The sequence below is a fragment of the Apiospora hydei genome, assembly GCF_038363865.1.
Source record: "Apiospora hydei strain CBS 114990 chromosome Unknown utg000009l_segment0_segment0, whole genome shotgun sequence".
NCBI classification, from domain to species: Eukaryota; Fungi; Ascomycota; class Sordariomycetes; order Amphisphaeriales; family Apiosporaceae; genus Apiospora; species Apiospora hydei.
In genome coordinates, this window is record NW_027117368.1 from 6,598,028 (window position 1) to 6,615,965 (window position 17,938).

Here is a 17,938-nt window from a genome sequence, read left to right on the forward strand (position 1 = left end):
ATCAGGATACCACTGCAGACCAGACCTACACGTAGTTCTCCCTGTCTTCATCATGGTACCGTCTACGCATCTGAAGTCCAGGACTCGCACACTGTTTCCATCCCAAATACTTTCATCTTCCCCTTTCTCTGATCTTGGAGGATGAAATCTTTCCTGTAAACATGTGTTCTGCTGTTTGTACAGTTGCCGATGCCTAACAGGCAGCTTGCTGGCTTCTTTAAGGCAGTGGAGCACCGCATCTGTACATGCAGCTCAACCACCCCCCGAAAGCCTGGAGAGCAATTATTAGTTGGGCGGCGGAATGGGCAAATTTTTCTTCTCGAGTCGTTGAGGTACGTCGGGTGGCAACAACAAGGGACCGATGGCCGTATTGCGTAGGTACATACGGTAGGCTGAGGATAGGCAGGCTTACCTGATAACTCTTTCCCCAGAGTTTCTAGACAAATTCCACTTTCAGCACGCTTCCGCAGAGAGACATGAGTAATGCCTGGGCTTGGATACCCTTAATTGCCTACTGCCTATCATACATACCGTCGGAATGCCCGCCTCTCATTGTAAGTAAATGAAATGCCGGCTTCGATTCCACGGCTATCTACAGTGCGATCGCCCTAGGACGCTGTGTACCGACCTAATGGCCCTAAAGTCGCAGCACTCAGGTGTCAGCCATGAACACTAGAGCCTGGTACCCCGGTCTGTTTGCTGGGGGAACCGAGTTGCAGTCTCAGCTACTTCCAGTGTCAGAGACCCTTGACTCCGTCATCTGTTGACGCACAGCGGGCCCTCTATCGCCACTTCGCCAGCTCATCTCAACCCTCTGAGGGGACTCGGCCACACCCTTTCGGACGCTTCCCCGGGCGGGCACAGTTTCGATGGAAGTGAATATAGAATTTCCCCAAAACCGCTGCTTGAGCCCCAGGTGCCAGGTATCTGCCAGGTATGTACCAATACGGCATCTGGAAAAACTAACAAGATCCTCTGTACACTCCCACCAGTTCTCCCACCCATCTGTCTGCCATGGATGAAGTGGTCAGGAGGATAATGTCTCCCAGCTTTACGCTTACTTCCAGCTCTACCTCTTCACTCTACTGCACTATATAGAAAAAGTGTCGTTCTGCCATTTTGATAGATATTCACCGCCCTGCAGACCACAAACAAAAGATGTAGCCAAAAGCATTACTACGATGTCGCTCCAGAGACTGCTAGTGAGGTCGACAGGGGCAGGAGGGTACATACACCGCTCGCTCTGGCCGGTTTGAACCCCATGCCACCAACCAGCAAGAGCTGGGTCACCACCTTGCCGAGTCAAGTGTTGGTCTCTTAAAGTAAACTGGGCCCTTCTAGGCCAAACCCAAATACATCTATCGGAATACTTGTCGAACAAAGATATCGAGGAGGAATGTGTACAGAAAAGGACCAACTGAAGACAACTTCATCTAGGGGCTGCTTTAGCATTACTGTTAAAAGCATGCACGATGTGGCAATTTTCTCCAGCCAAAAAAGGACGGTCTCTGTAGTATTTTGATGCCGCCTATCACGCACACTACTGCCCCATATGGGATTCCTGGATTCGGATGTATCCAAGATAGAAGACCGGGAAAACTGTATAGAGCGTTCCATGACTTGGATTGTTCGGTAAACATCGTGGATTATCAGTCATGAGTGCTTTCGCATACGGATATAAAACCCGCCCTAGTACTTCTAGATAGTGTACACAGTCATATGGCCTTGGCCTTCCCTTGCGCTTTATCATTGCCCGGCATAACATCAAGAGGCTTCCTCTTAAGCACTCTTGACAATCTTGTCATCATTGAACTCAATGTCCACTATGCCGTTCTTCGTAATTGCCTTGACCGTCATACCCTTGAAGTCGATCGGCATGCGTCTCTTCAGCTCGTCTGTGCACTTCTCCAGCAGCTTGATTCCCTCTCCCAGGCTGATATCGGGATGGTGGTGCTTGTCGAGGATCGAGAGGCAGTAGTATTGAGCGTAGCCGTGGGCAGCATAGGGAACGGGGGCTAACGAAGCAAGGTAATCGAGCCAGAACAGCTTGGGCTTTTGGGTGATGGGGTCAACGCCTCCCAACAGAAGGTTGACGTTGTAGGGTTTTCGTGAACGCAGACTCGATGCCAGCTCGCCGCGGACGTAGTGTGCCAGCGCTGTTGGTGACAGCTCAGACTCGTTCCGCATCGAGTACAGCTGGGCATTCGCTTGAATGTATTCCGTGAATTGGACTGGAGGTTACCCGGTCAGTAAGACAGACACAACAACCATCCAGGAGCTCCCGCTCCCAAACCATCGCGAGTGCGGGCCATGCCTGTGCCCGCCGGGGACATTTACGTACTTGTGTCGCCCGCTTCTCCAGAGAATGCTATCAAGGTGGACTTGTTCAGCGCTCTTGTCTTGTCGTCGGCGGCCTTGATGATGGTGGGTCCTCGCATCGTAGCTTTAGAAGCTGCAATCAAGGTGAAGTCCTTGCCCGTAATTCCTAGGAGCACCTCCCTGTGAGATAGGTGGCTGGTTAGCTTGCTGCTTCATTGCTGGAGCTCAAGACAAGTCCGGGGGAGAAAAGAGACCTACATGTTGGGCGAGTGTGCAGGGTGTTACTGAGTAGAAGGAACTTGTGGCACGAGACGCCTTGTTTTTGGTGATGCTTTGCAGTTGAAAGCTCTCGGGTCTATGGGCGTCAACTGGATAGGTCTTCTAGCTGTCGCAAGGCCGATGATGGATGCAATCACACACACACAGACGCGCAGTCAAGCTACAGCCTGGTTCAGTTAGACTAAGGCCGGCCCACCCTTACGTTGCACCTGAGTTGCTGCTGCTGCTGCTGCTGCTGCTGGGGTAAGCCTGAGCCTTCGGTTCAGCCGCAATTGGGTTCCAGACAGGTTCGGAGGGTCGGGGATTGAGCCACGTCGGCGGGGACTTCGATAAGTTGATAAGACGCATCTAGCCACACTAATACACGCCCCACTTTAACTTTTTTGCGATATGATCTACTGGGTTTGAAGGGCGAACTTTTTGGGAGGCAGCATCTCGGTCCTGCTGCGTATTGCTCGAGAATCAGGACAACAGTCGCGACAATTCGCCACAATGTCCTCCTTCTTCACGATACCTGGCGCCCAGAAGAAGCGGAAGCGGGCTCCCACTACGGAAAACCCCAAAAGAGACCCCATGGCTCCATTGCCAAAGGCCCCGGAAAGGTGACGAAACCTGCTGCACCCTCGAAGCGACCAGAACGGGACGACGAGTCGATATCCGGAAGCTCTGAAAGCGAAGATGGAGGTTTCGACGAACCTGAAGACGCCCAAGAAGGTTCCGACTCAGAAAACGAAGGGGAGACTGCTGCCGAGAAGAGACTGAGGCTTGCATCTCGCTATCTCGAAAACGTCAAGGAACAGGTCGAAGTGGGCTTCAATGCCGAAGACGTTGACCGAGAAATCCTCCTTGAACGTAGGCTGCGAGAAGATGTCGCCGAAGCCAAAGGCAAAGTTTATCGTACCATCGCTGGCGAATTGGCCCCCGAGAAGGCTTCCCACACCTTGTTCCGAGGCAACAATCTGGCTACGACCTCAGTTGCAACCTGCGCCCCTTTCGCATACACAGTACACAAAGATCGAACTCTTGTCAAGTGGAGGCTACAAGATTTGCCCGCCAACCAATTTCCACAGACGACTAAAAAGAAGCCGAAGAAGCAGGCTCCCCCACGCAGACAGCCGGACAAGGTGCTCTCACGACAGGGCGACAGGGCCAAAGCCGCCAAAAATAAAAACTACCAGGGACATACCGGCGAGATATTGTGTGTAGCTGCATCAGAAGACGGACAATATGTTGTGACGGGAGGTAGTGATCGGCGTTTGATCATACACGACGCCAAGACGCTCAAGCCGCTGAGAGTATTCACACACCACAGGGACGCTGTGACTGGGCTGGCATTCCGACGCGGAACAAACCAGCTCTACACTGCTTCCAAGGACAGAACAGTAAAAGTCTGGAGCTTGGACGATGGACCCCCTTTTGCTTATGTTGTAAGTATTACTCGCTTGGTCACGCACTGCACTTAAACACGGTATACTAATCCTTGAATTTTCCAGGAAACGCTATATGGACACGCAGATGAAGTCGTGGACATAGCGGCTTTGGCCCAAGAAAGGTGTGTTACCGTCGGTGCCCGCGACCGCACAGCGCGTCTGTGGAAGGTTGTAGAGGAGTCGCAGCTGGTTTTCCGCGGCGGTGGCAGTGAAAAGAAGACCAAAGCCGATCACATAAATCCCAAGTCGTTAGCCCTTGAGAATACCATGGACCGGGTTGCTATGTTAGATGACGAGCTGTTTGTCACAGGCTCTCAAAACGGCTCGATATCGCTGTGGAGTATCAGCAAGAAGAAACCCTTATTCATCTTGCCCCATGCTCACGGCTTCGAACCGCCACTTAGACCCGAAGAAGCGTCTGCGGAAAAGATACCCGATCTGAAACAAGTATCGCCCGAACAGCCCAGGTGGATCACCGCCCTTCGTACGCTTCCCTACTCAGACGTCATTCTTTCCGGCAGCTGGGATGGGTGCGTTAGACTCTGGCGTTTAAGCGAGGACAAGAGGCAGATCGAGCCGGTAGGAGTACTTGGACAGCCTTCTGGGGTCGAATCTGAGGAAGGAGAAGTGCTGGTCAACGGCAATCATTCGGATGAAAATGAGCCCTGGTTTGTCAAGGGCGTGGTGAACGACATCTCCCTGTTCGAACGGGGTCACCGCGGCGCAGACGGGCTATGCGTGGTGGCTGCCGTGGGCAAAAGAACACCGCTTAGGCCGGTGGAAGACGGTCAAGGGCGGCAAGAACGGTGCCGTTGTGTTTGAGATTCCGAGGAGGGAAAAGGATGTGGCCAATGGGGACGACAGCTCCAACAAGGACGTCGACATGGAGGGTTAGATGCTTCATACATAATAATGGTGGGAGCATAACGAGTGTGTATGTGTAAAGTGGATGATACCTTATAGCTCACTCACATGAATGTTTATTGCATAGCCAGTGGACCGAGACTGGCTGGGCTCTTCGCTCAAAATACTTGATCTGTGTCTCTGCAATAGTCTTGCTCTCATAGTTGCTGGTGGCAAGCAACACCCCAGACTGTCCTCGTTGCTGTACATGCGAATGGAGTATAATAGGCCGTAGGGTCACAAACATGCTCATCAGGGAGCAGAAATACTGGGCACGCTGTTTGCTTAGTCAGGTAATTCTTTCAGCATAAACATATACTTTTGAAGACTTGTTGTATCAGCGGTCTTTGTCTATCAACCTGCCCCGAGCAACGCCATCCCTACCATTACTCCCGGCATCTTAATCGATACATACAGTCTTGTTTCTCTCTTCCTCTCTCTTTAAGTAAAGCGCCATGCGACTCCACGAACTTTACTAAATCGCAATTTATCATCCCACGCTACCAATCGGCCCATTGGATGCGCATGGCGACTTGATCATATCTATACCAATACAATAATAGAACAACAACACACGCGACATTCTAGAATATGAATTAAGAAATTTCCAACTGAACTTTTGGTGAGTAAAGTTTACACATTTTACATCTGCATCCTCTCCGCAATCACCTTGTACTCCTTCCGCTGTTTGGGCTTGTTCGTGAGCGCCAGCTTCGCCTTGCCGAATGCCCGCGCCAGATGCGGGAAAATGTACGTTTCCGAGACCCATGCGAGGACGAAGTAGACCAAGCCAAGGACGATGAGCGTCGATTTGAAGGAGTAGCTCATCGGGGTCAGCTGCATCAGCCTCCGCAGCCAGTGAGCTGGCTCCAGGACCATGTAGGTTATCAGAACAAGCGCCGCGGCTACCGTAGCGACAAAAGGCCCTGCATATCAACCACCCAGGTTAGCAGCTGTGGTGGGGAAGGAAAAGGGGGCGTAAAGGGGAAAAATGAAGAGAAGGAATTGAAGGCTTACAGTTTTTATGCATGGGCTGTCGGAATGGATATCCGGCGCTCATGACCACTCCGATGAAGGTATACTCGAAGCAAGACACCAGGAAAAGAGCAGTGTTCTCCGAGTTCTTGATGTTGGACTTCTCGTGGTGGATGCGGGGCGGGATGAACCAGGGTTGCGCTCTCACGAGCAAAAAGGCTGCCGCTTGGATAGAAATACAGATGAGAATCTGTCCCAGCAAGGGCGTTAGGACTTTTCGAGACACCAAGTCTGCGTTCGGTCGTTTCCGGCTAAGGACTGGATATGGACCGGCCCAACCCATGAATATGGCAATTGGTAGGATGAGCAAGACGTCGATGAACAAGAACTGGAAATCTCCGAGATTCGACGCTGATGCATATAGAAAACTGACAGACGTGAACTGGATGGACGAGTAGAGGCTCATAAACTTGAAGCAGCTGAAACTTGTGACAAGAGCAGCCCTTCCCTCCCGTATAACATCAGGCACACATCGAATGTCAAAGACGCGAGATGTAAAAGGCGCCGCAACTGATGCCTCGGCTTCCGAGAGCGAGATGCCCACATCGGCTGCTTTCAATGCACCGCAGTCATTTGCGCCATCGCCACAGAAGCCGCAGCAATAGCCAATGCTCTGTAGCTTTTCGACCAACTCATGCTTCTCATCAGGCGACATTCGGGCATAGATCTTGCCTCGAAGCAACATCTAGAAGAAGAAAATTAGCAATGCGATTATAGCCAAGACCGGTGACCACTCACTCGTTGAAGCACGTCGGCTGGGGCGAAGTCGACTATCCATCGGAACGCATCGCCGCTGACTGCCAACGAATAGTTCCTCAGATTCGTGATGTCGTACGGCAACGAGATATCTTGCTCGGAGGAAACAGGCAGCGGCAACAGTGTACGATTGTCCAACTTGAGGTTGCAATCATCGATGCTTTCCCATTGGATGTCAGCATTTGGGTCTTGGAAGTTTCCTTCCACGCAGTGAGGAACGAAGCAGTGCGCAGCTCTGTCTACCAAGCCGCAATTCCGCGAGACACTTATGGCTGTTAGGATGTTGTCTCCAGTGACCATGATGGAACCAATGTTTGACTGCGTCAACTCCTTGAGCACCGCAGCTGTGGTGGGTTTCAGCTTGTTTTCAAAGATGATGAAGCCAATGAATTCCAGGTCGCTCTCAGCTTGCTCTCGCTTCATCTTCTGGGTTTTGACCCATGACAGTTTCTTCAGATGCTTCGTAGCACATGCAATAACTCTGTAGCCTTTATGGGTGTAGTGAGAGAGAAGCTCCTCGTAGTCGGTGGGGAATGTTTCTGGCCGACAAATGTCCTTCATGCACTCGGGGGCACCCTTGACATAGATGTCCACACTTTGTTGCCCGAAAGCGCGAACCAGGACACTTGCTCTTCGTAGATGAGAGACAAACTCGAACGATTTCAAGACGCCGAGCTCGATAGGAGCATTTTGACCTTGAGCAGTACCATAGTCGTCCGTGTCGTAGAGCGTGACTGGGGGCGGACGTGCGATGGATGGCGACAAACCTCCCTGATCTTCATCCTCGTGATCACCTCCACCATGGCGACCTTCCTCAAATGACCACTTCGTAAACTCGAACATTTTCAGGTCCAAGGGGTCGCCAACAAGTTCGCCATCGACGGATCGGAGTGAATGACAAGTGGCCATGGTGAAGAGAGCGGCATGGTTTGTATCGTATTTGTTCTCGTCGTTGACTCCGAAGTTCGCTCGAGGCACGAGCGATTCTGCCTTCGCTACCACATCTCCGAAGGTGTTGGTCGATCTTGATACAAGCCTCACTCCAAGCACGTCTAAACCTTCCTCTGTGAGGGTGCCTGTCTTGTCGAAACACATGACATCGAGTTTTCCGCCGACATTTACTCTTTGCGGGCTGATGCAGAAGATCTGTTTCTTTCGCAGACGGCTGAGCGCAAAGTTGGTGCCAATGGTGAGCGTTGCAGGAAGTGCCGGGGGAACCACAATGGTAATGAGGTCCAGCGCCCGTACGACAATGAGGTGCCAGGCAACACCGAGACGAAGGAAGTTGACAAATGATACGATGAAACCCAGGATCGCTATACACCCCATGACAGCTATGTACCGGAAGGAATCGCGGTAGAACTTGAAGCCAGATGGCTTGGGGAAGAGCATCGAACGAACCAATGAGCCCTTCGTAGTATTGAACCCAGTACGCACAACCATCGCAAGCGCCACCGCTTGATCGTCTCTCTCTCATCTTGAGGGCGACGTACTCGAACAATCTTGGTTCCGCAGAACAAGAAGTGACGAGCAACCTCGGACGAGATCGTTGAGGCTCCCAGCTTCATGTCATGGAGTGTCTCATCAGTAGCTGGTATCTTGGAGACAGGTATGGATTCTCCAGTGAGCATGCTCTCGTTGACAATACAATCTCCGCTCAAAAGCAAACTGTCACTTGGAAACTGTGTCAAGCTAGGGTCGCTGATCTCGTATACGTCTCCAGGCACCAAATCGGACGAGGGAACGGTCGTCCCTTTACTCTATTAGTTTGCGACTTTGCAACGAGCACATTGCACAACTTACAGAATCCGCTTCGTATAACTCGAACATCACATTCGAAGCGGGAGATGTCCCTCAATCTTTTCATTGTCTGTCTTTTGTTAGCTTTAGTTCGACAGAATACGTCCCAGTGGTACTAACGGAGCGGGTCTCGATGAGGGTGGTCACAATGCTGCCAGCCGACATGAGGAAAATACAAATTGCGTAATAATAATACTCATCCAAAGACCACAGAACCAGGCTGGCGATTTGGAAAATGTAGAATGGGTGGAATACCTAAATTAAGTTAGTACGCATGAACATAGTAAAAGGAAATTTGTGTCCCAAGCAATAGTAGGATGTCACATCCTCTTAGCTGGGCAGGAGTATCTTACCTCGTCCACCAACAACTGGAAGATTGATTTTTGCTCAATATCAATGATATTGGCGCCAAAGACATTCTCCCGTTCCTCTTTCTCGTCCGTGTCCAAGCCTGCGCGGACAGCCCTCACGCGTTTCCAGTTGGGATCTTCCCAGCCGGTGGATACAACAAACTTATCCTTCAGGGGATGGAAGAAGAACCGCACGTATCGATAGATCAAGACGCGGAGCTCAGGAAGAACGGGATCGGCGTCATCTTCGAGATATTGCGCATACATCTTATCAGGGGCTCCAAAGACTGTCGACATGGATCGGTCGTAAAGCCTCGAAGAGACTGGCAGCACCGACATCTCGCCCCACTGGTTTTCCAAGACAACCCATTCGCACTCCCTTAGCGGACAAGACTTCCCTATCAACTTGACCTGCCATCTCGGAAGCCAGCGCAATAACAAGTAAGCCAAGCCGAATGTCGCAAAGCAGAGGAAGATGTACGCCGCGAAACCAACACGGCTTGTGCGGAAACCAGCAATGACAATCGTCAGATCCTCATTCACCATATAAAGCTTCTGGCTGGCTCGTCCGTAACCGCGACCGCCTCCGCTCGCATCTGTGCGTCCACTCTCCGATCGAAGAAGCCTGGAGTGCACCGAATTTCTGGAATAGGTAGAGGATCGTCTGCGCATGGCATAATGCTCGTGTTCGAGGGCGGTTTCCAACAGTCCTTCGGAGCTCTCCTCTTCTTCATCGGGTCCAAGACCGAAAGGTATGTCATCAATATCGATAACGACCGAGCCATCATCGTATACGTGGGACGCTCTGTCGTCATCCTCGATATCTACAGCATCGTCCTCGTCCTCGTTGTAGTATGCGAAACTCGTCGTGGAATCGGCACGACCTCGTCTATGCGCAAAGGCTGAAATGCTGGAAGGCAAGCTCTCGGCAATGGGTCCGGAGAATAGCTAGAAAGATACGAATTAGCCGCCACGAACGGTCATAGTAATACAAATTGCATTCTATTCTACACTGAGGGGAGACGGGTCTTGGTAATGGATCTAGTGCATCTGAAATTCATACCTCATCTTGCGCCATTTCGACATCCTCGAAGACACTTGAGCCGCTTTGGTTGGAAGGCAGCCGGTAGAAAGGGGTGCGCCCACCGGACCGCTGCCCGCCATTGGGTACTCTGTCGCGTTCGTCGTTCATTTTCGTCGATGTCAGTTACCCTCGAAGAAATCGCAATGCATTTTGCGAGTGGTCGTCCGCTGGCTGTGGGCGGATTGGCCGATGATGATACTCGGTGGCTAGGTTACTATGCCGACCATGTCAAACGCGAGGCGACGACGAAAAATGAGGCCTACCCTTGCCAATTCGCACAGGAGAACTTGGCGATGACGATGCTGGTGGTACCTGCGTTATGGCTTAACTCCAGCAGCAAATGGGCCGGCAATCAGGAAGTACGGTTCGGTTCATACAAAGTACCCCAGGCCAGGCCGTCGAAAATAAATGTCAATAAGCTCCAGCCCCCACCAGGGACGGGAGATAAGCACTTGGTATCCGCGATAAGCCAGAAACGGGTCATCTGTATCAACTTCACGTGGTACATGGGTCCTCGATCGTGTAAGTGAGGCATTGTATGAATCAACTGACTCGACCTGTTGCTCTACTCCTCCATCTGGGCAGACTCTCGCAAGGACAGAATGGGCATGTGCTATGGTCGCATAAAACTCCGATGTCGCAGTATGACACAGGTGGTATATATAGAGACTGTTGGGACTGGTTCCAGAAGTGACCAACTGGACTATACCGTACCTGGTGGTATCGAGATTCGATGTTATACCTAAATCGTGGATTCTGCAAGTTCCATGAGGGAGTCAAGCGATCCCAACGATCCAAATGCGGGAGGACCACGGGGAGTTTTGCACCGCCAACTGCGTCAGTGACAGAAGGTCACCGCTGTTCTGCACACAAAAGAAAGCATGTAGGTGGAGCTGTTGTATGTGCATCTGAATCCCCCCCATGTGTGGACATTCGCACATATCACTTGCGAACGGCCTAACCTAACGGCATGTCAACACTTGGGCTGATTGGTCCCGAAAATTGCTGAGACATCCATGGATACTGTTCTTATCCGAGGTTGGTGCATCCAAGAGATAATGCACTCTTGCTTTCACCAGTTAAACACTGGCAGGCGGGTGCTTGATATTACTACCTTACTTTATTGAGCTATATGAAATCAATGGACGGCTTTAAAAATCTAGAAAATTATTTATTATATTTTTCTTGAAAGAATAGTATATTCTTAATCTTATAATATTATGATTAGAAATGATACTTCGGTTTGCGTTTTTGTCACCCGCCTGACTGGGACAGAAGCGATTCGGAGCAGACTCCTAGGAGCCGGGATGCCTACCTGGGTATAGTGTTGACGGCTGCTTGGCATCCTACACGGCGTGCGATTTTGAGCTGACATTCTCCATATAGGCGGCCAAATCACCGACGCCTTTGAATGTGCAGTCGACTTCATGAGCCATCGCCTCGTTAATTTGATATCATCATGATCCAGAAGAGAGGAGGGGTGGTTGCCGAAGGTGGTGCTCCAGCGACATATATCCCAATACATACAAGTAACTACGCGCCTCTTTAGATACATGTAATCATGTCGTGGTAGCATACCTACAGACACATTCAAGGGCCTTTATTCCACAGCCGCATTAATCGGCAGTCTTGTTCATCGCCTGACGGCATGGGAAAACTCACATCAATACCCAATTTCGTATTGACGGACATTGATTGATCGAGGGTATGCGCGCGTGCATATTCTCAGTTTTGGGGGAGACTGCCGTATGTAGCCGACCAACAACATCTGCCATTTTTTTAAGGTTGACCCGATGACACAGTTAGGCTTTCTTTGTATGTCGCACACGTAGATAGAATACAGCCGTGATATCGACAGTAGCTACACCTTTCAGCAACAGGTAGGTATGTTATGCTCAAACCCTCTCTAGGACCGAACTGTGGGTGGATAATAGAATATTTTCTTCTCCTTGCGCGCACTTACATCGTACTTGCCCAAGTCTGGATGGTTAGAAGGAGAATTTTTGCGTTCGGCTACCCACTTCTTCAGTCAGTAAGAGGGACATACCTGTACCCAAGGTACAAGATACCGATTGGATATCGAGAGGCTGCAGCGCGGTGCAGTCAGGAGGGATGACTTGGAGCGAGTAGAAGGCACATACATTTGATTGCTTGGGTTTGATTGATGAATCTTCCTCTTCCTGTCCCTCAGGGCCTCCTCCTGTCCTGGCCTGGCCGGTCCTGGCCTGTCCCTCGACTCCTACCACTAAAAACCGAGTGGGCCACGCCTTCTTGTCTCCCCCACCTTCGCCCCAGTAGAATCTTTCATCAACCATTTGTCCCTCCTCAACCCATTCACCAACTTGGCCACTCATCGGCTCCCCCAAGTCCAACAACATCTCCCAGCAACAAGGGCTTGGTTAGGTCTAGCTCATCACTCTACTTGTCTACATGCTATGAGCATTCTCAGTCCAGCCCAAGGCCATTCACCTTCACACTAAACTCCACCTGCACTTTGGGACTTTGTTCCGCCCTCCAACTTTTTTTCCTTCCCTTTCCCAACTCCCAGATTCGACTCCTACATATTTGATCCCATTGTCGTCTTTAACCTGACAACTCGAATTTTCTGGGGTGTGTCTGAGACCTCGCACCGAACTCGTGCCTGTCTTGCCTTGTTGTTGATCTGCGACCCCCCGGTCCAGTCTAAAAAATCAACGTCTACTTACTTAGCGACTGCTGCACGGTCTTGCAGTTACCGCTACCCAACCCAAATCTTCCCCAACCAAAAATCCCATTTTCGGTCAACGACACCGCAAAATCACAATCACAATGGCCGAGCCCATCAAGAATCGCCGGGACGTGACTGCGCCGTGAGTCTCTCCTAGCCCCCTTCCATTCTGCGAAATTTGCAATCGCTTTCAGCTTGGAAACTGACCCTGAATGTCATCTCAGGACCCCGCAGAACACCCCCGCCAACAATGCACCTATCTCTTCCCACGCCCAACAGCCTGGCGTGGCCAGCATCAAGGAGGGTAAGTCGTGTTCAGTTGCTCCATGCAACAAACTCGCCTAGTACAATAGTTCGGTCGTTAACAACATGTGTGTTTTGCAGACGACCTCGCTGAGCGTGCCGCTGCCGCATCAATCTTCGCTCAGAACCCCGCTCTCGTCCAGATGATCCAGGGCCGCCTAGGTTCTCTGGTTGGCCGTTCGTCCGGCTATATCGAGTCGCTGCCCGCTCCTGTTCGCCGCCGAGTTGCTGGCTTGAAGGGTATCCAGAAGGAGCACTCCAAATTGGAAGCTGAGTTCCAAGAAGAAGTTCTCCAACTGGAGAAGAAGTACTTCGCCAAGTTCACTCCCCTCTACCAGAAGCGTGCCGATATCGTGAACGGCGGTACTGAGCCTTCTGAGGATGAGATCAAGGCTGGTGAGAAGGACGATGATGAGGAGGCTGAGGCCGATGCTGCCGATAAGCCCAAGGAGGAGGAGAAGCCTGCCGAGTCCGCCGAGGCTGCCGAGGCTGCCGAGAACGTTTCTGGTATCCCCGAATTCTGGCTGTCTGCCATGAAGAACCAGATCTCGCTCGCCGAGATGATCACGGACCGTGACGAGGGTGCTCTCAAGCACCTGGTCGACATCCGCATGGAGTACCTCGACAAGCCCGGTTTCCGTCTTATCTTCGAGTTCGCCGACAACAAGTTCTTCACGAACAAGACCATCACCAAGACCTACTTCTACCAGAACGAGAGCGGGTATGGTGGCGACTTCATCTACGATCACGCCGAGGGTGACAAGATCAACTGGAAGGAGGGTGAGGATCTGACTGTCCGGGTGGAGAGCAAGAAGCAGCGCAACAAGAGTAAGCCGCATCTCCACTGATTCTTCCCCATTTGTCGATAACACTAATTCTAACAAACACCCCAGACACCAAGCAAACTCGCATTGTCAAGAAGACAGTTCCCACTGAGTCTTTCTTCAACTTCTTCTCGCCCCCAAGGCTCCCACCGAGGACGACGACTCTGCCGCCTCGGACATTGAGGAGCGCCTGGAGCTTGACTACCAGCTCGGTGAGGATATCAAGGAGAAGCTGATTCCTCGTGCCATCGACTGGTTCACCGGAGAGGCCTTGGCCTTTGAGGAACTCGACGACTTTGAGGAGAACGAGTACGATGAGGAGGATGATGAGGATGACGACGATCTTAGCGATGATCGCGATGAGGATGAGGAGGAGTCTGAGGAAGATGTACGCCTTGCAATTGCCCCCTTTCGAGTCTGCCCACACGATGCTAACAAACAACAGGATGATGGCGCGAAGCCCAACAAGGAAGCTGCCGAGTGCAAGCAGAGCTAAACAGGTTGCCTTCAACCGACTCGTTATGCCGGCGTTTCGTTGCCGATAAGACAGGCCAGATGGTACATTATTTGTTGACCGAACTTGCTGTTGACATTTACAACGAATTTCGGTCATTGGGCCTTTGCCCACCACCCCCAATAATGCCCATGATGCAGTGATCGATTTCATGACGCTGCAGTACCAACCCTCCCAAAAATAGACTGGAATTCCCTCTCATGTTATAGGGCTGTTTCGGAAATCTCATTATGCGTTCACTGGTAGTTTACAGGTTTTTCTTTGCCACTCGACGAGATTTGGCCAGATTGGCGGACGTGGCTGGCGGATCAAAGTGAAAGAAGGGTGGCAGTATAACGCTAATAGAGGAATGACTTCGATATGGGTTCACGGTTATGAACATGGAAAGGCATCAGCTTGAGGTCCATCAGGGAAAAAAGCAGCTGGGGAAGATATGCCAATGAAGCCTTCGGTCACCTGTCTCATGAGAGAGCTGTACATGTATCTAGCGCAGGACCTTCTAATTGTTACTCACGTTCAGAAACCAAGCCCGGCATGGTTTGATTTGATTTGATCTGACTGGATGTGCCTGTCAGGGTGAGTGAGTAGGCGAGCCAGTTGATGCCAAACAAGCTGATTATGTGTAAGAGACGCGACACCACTTGAGAGGTAGGCGTGGGCCATGCCATATAGTGGTGAGACCACAATTGCCTATTTGAAGCAAGTGCTTATGCAGACATCTACATAATACTGGAACCGAGACCGTATCTCGTTCTACTATATGGTTCGTTTTCGCTTTCGCACTGATCCTTGGCTCAGAAGAGCTGCTACTCGGCCAAGTCAGTGCTGAGCGAAGAAGGCGACGTTGTCAGTATGAGATCGGTATTTGGTGGCTTTAGGTTCCGGTGACTAGGTGAAAATATGAGCAATGATGCAATCCGAAAACCGGAGGCAAACCGGAGGCACAACATGGCCAGCCCCAGGATTGCAGCGACTCTGGATACTAGCGAACCACTAGAAAGCGCCGCCGCACCAATAAAGAGGGTTGGTTCCTGTAATATTCAGCGTCGAGCTGCGTGTCGAGCGTGTCCAGGCCTGCTGGCCCACGATTCCAGCAGTCGCTTCTGCGGTTACCTGTTACCTAACAACCCAATTTACACCAACTTACACGTACATACGCAGCTAACCGGTCCCTAACCAACAAGCATCCTCTGGCCAAAAACTTTTCCACTGCCAAGGGTCCCGCTTAACTCCCTCTCCAAAGGCCGGCCGGTGTTAGTTGCATCGAACGACACACTCTCCCTTTCTGCTTGATTCTGGATGAGTCAAATACTACCTACGCTTACTTTCTTTATAAACCGGAATTGCCCAGACGATATAAGAACCGAACTCACTTCTCGCTAAAGTGAATTTCGACCTCGACAAACTGAAATTTGCTCTGGATAAACTGAAATTCCGTTCGTTCTCTTTTCTCTCTCTATCGCCATGTCGCAGCCGCAGAATATCGCCATCCCCACGCGGGCGGAACGTCATAGTGTCTCGACTTCACCCAACGCAACTTTCCACACCCCGTCGCTTGGCGCTGGCAGCCTCGGAGGAGGCATGCACGGACAGCAGAGCGCGCCTAAGCCGCTCAAGCCTTTTTAACACACAGGACATCAAGATCCTCCTGTTGGAAAATGTGAACCAGAGCGGCCGTGATATCCTGACCGGCCAGGGCTACCAGGTCGAGGCCCTCAAGACCTCCCTGCCGGAAGACCAGCTCATCGAGAAGATCAAGTAAGCTAATCCATCCCCCGTCCCCGTCCTCGTCCCCGTTCCCGCCCCCGCCTCCGTCGCCCCTGGCTCTTCTCAGCCTCCTAGCTTTTTCTCAGCTCGTCCTGGCTTTGGAGTCCCTTCGCGCAGTCTTCCAGCTGGGGCGAGCCTCACAGGACCCCAATTTGCCATTGTGCAAGCGTATCTGCTTCGTTGCCCCTGAGTTGCGACTTGCAGCCTCTGACCAAGAGCTTCGAAAAGGGCTATAAGAGGATAAACTCAGACAATTACATTACTATAGAACAGACATGCTAATCAGATACGTCCAGGGACGTCCATGTAATTGGTATTCGCTCCAAGACAAAGCTGACAGCAAAGGTGCTTGAGCATGCCAAGAACCTTCTTGTCGTCGGCTGCTTCTGTATCGGTACAAACCAGGTGAACCTGGAATATGCGGCAGCTCAAGGCATTGCTGTTTTCAACTCACCCTTTGCCAACTCCCGTAGTGTGGCCGAGTTAGTCATTGCCGAGATCATCACCCTGGCCCGGCAACTGGGTGACCGTTCGTTGGAGATGCACCGCGGCACTTGGAACAAGGTCAGTAACAAGTGCTGGGAAATCCGTGGCAAGACCCTGGGTATCGTCGGTTATGGTCACATTGGCTCTCAGCTGTCAGTGTTGGCCGAGGCCATGGGCATGACTGTCATCTACTACGACGTTCTGAGCTTGATGGGCCTAGGCACCGCCCGACAGGTGTCGACTCTCGACGACCTCTTGGCCGAGGCCGACTTTGTCACTCTTCACGTGCCTGAACTGCCCGAGACGAAGAATATGATGTCGACGAAGCAATTCGCCAACATGAAGGACGGCTCTTACATGATCAACGCCAGCCGTGGAACCGTTGTTGACATTCCAGCGCTCGTCAATGCCATGCGCAGTGGAAAGGTTGCCGGTGCTGCCCTTGACGTCTACCCTAACGAGCCTGCTGCCAACGGTGACTACTTCAACAGCGAGCTCAACTCCTGGGGCGAGGATCTCCGCAGCTTGAACAACATCATCCTTACGCCTCATATTGGTGGCAGCACGGAAGAAGCCCAGAGGGCCATTGGTGTTGAAGGTAAGCAAAATGCATGACCCCCAAGAAAATTCAGTAGGAACTAATGGTTTTCAATCTAGTTGGCGATGCTTTGGTTCGGTACATCAACCAGGGTGTCACTATCGGCAGCGTCAACATGCCTGAAGTTACCCTGCGTTCTTTGACGCTCGACGAGCCCAACCATGCTCGCGTAAGCCTGCTCTACTGTCTACCCCGTCATGATACTATTTTACTAACTTCCGAGTAGATCATCTATATTCACAAGAACATCCCTGGTGTCCTGCGCAAAGTCAACGAGGTTCTTGGCAACCACAACGTCCCGAAACAGACCAGTGATAGCAGAGGTGATGTGGCGTACTTGCTGGCCGATGTCAGCGACGTCAACACAGACGATATCAAGGATATTACAGAATCCCTGGAAGCCCTGGGCTCGCGCATCATGGTCCGCGTTCTCTACTAGGGACGCGGCCGTGAGTCTCAAGTGGTTGAGACATCCTAATATCACACATCTTCCGAATATATTCGGTTAACGGTCAAGAACAAAATTCATATACGTCTAATGATTGCAAGAACAGATTTCATATTTTGATACACAAAATCCACATTGGGGGTGTTTTTTAACTTCGAATATGGGCCTATGCTGAGTATATGGGCGCTGAGGTCCGTTTATACTCGCCACGGGTTGATAAAAGAGGAAGTTCAGATGAACGTTGGGCCCGCTGGCCCGGGGGCATTGTAACATTCAACACATTCGGAAGGATACGGTGGTGTCTACCAAGATGGCCATGGCTTGTGACCCGACTG

The 17,938-nt window shown here is 51.3% G+C and overlaps 5 protein-coding genes across 5 annotated transcripts; 3 read left to right on the forward strand and 2 right to left on the reverse strand.

Annotated features, from left to right (window-relative positions):
- Positions 1-1,779: 1,779 nt before the first annotated feature.
- On the reverse strand, positions 1,780-2,498 carry PG997_013881 (proteasome subunit beta type-2; the record flags this gene model as incomplete). Its single annotated transcript, XM_066818195.1, has 2 exons — positions 1,780-2,231; positions 2,342-2,498. Coding segments are annotated over 2 exons (609 nt in total), but the record flags the coding sequence as incomplete, so codon positions are not given.
- Positions 2,499-3,090: 592 nt separating this feature from the next.
- On the forward strand, positions 3,091-4,923 carry PG997_013882 (WD40-repeat-containing domain protein; the record flags this gene model as incomplete). The annotated part of the gene is made up of 4 exons (XM_066818196.1): positions 3,091-3,200; positions 3,263-4,025; positions 4,092-4,712; positions 4,756-4,923. 4 exons carry the CDS (start codon positions 3,091-3,093, stop codon positions 4,921-4,923), a joined length of 1,662 nt encoding a protein of 553 aa, XP_066663888.1.
- Positions 4,924-5,573: 650 nt separating this feature from the next.
- PG997_013883 (uncharacterized protein) lies at positions 5,574-10,064 on the reverse strand (the record flags this gene model as incomplete). Its single annotated transcript, XM_066818197.1, has 8 exons — positions 5,574-5,857; positions 5,949-6,651; positions 6,705-8,099; positions 8,216-8,475; positions 8,526-8,592; positions 8,643-8,777; positions 8,876-9,820; positions 9,936-10,064. 8 exons carry the CDS (start codon positions 10,062-10,064, stop codon positions 5,574-5,576), a joined length of 3,918 nt encoding a protein of 1,305 aa, XP_066663889.1.
- Positions 10,065-12,582: 2,518 nt separating this feature from the next.
- Positions 12,583-14,286, forward strand: PG997_013884 (uncharacterized protein; the record flags this gene model as incomplete). The annotated part of the gene is made up of 6 exons (XM_066818198.1): positions 12,583-12,805; positions 12,888-12,967; positions 13,048-13,794; positions 13,860-13,891; positions 13,933-14,178; positions 14,236-14,286. The coding sequence occupies exons 1-6, from the start codon at positions 12,765-12,767 to the stop codon at positions 14,284-14,286; spliced, it is 1,197 nt and encodes a 398-aa protein (XP_066663890.1). The 5' UTR covers positions 12,583-12,764.
- Positions 14,287-15,768: 1,482 nt separating this feature from the next.
- Positions 15,769-17,594, forward strand: PG997_013885 (uncharacterized protein; the record flags this gene model as incomplete). The annotated part of the gene is made up of 5 exons (XM_066818199.1): positions 15,769-15,854; positions 15,922-16,062; positions 16,368-17,155; positions 17,215-17,324; positions 17,382-17,594. 5 exons carry the CDS (start codon positions 15,769-15,771, stop codon positions 17,592-17,594), a joined length of 1,338 nt encoding a protein of 445 aa, XP_066663891.1.
- Between the last annotated feature and the right edge of the window lie 344 nt (positions 17,595-17,938).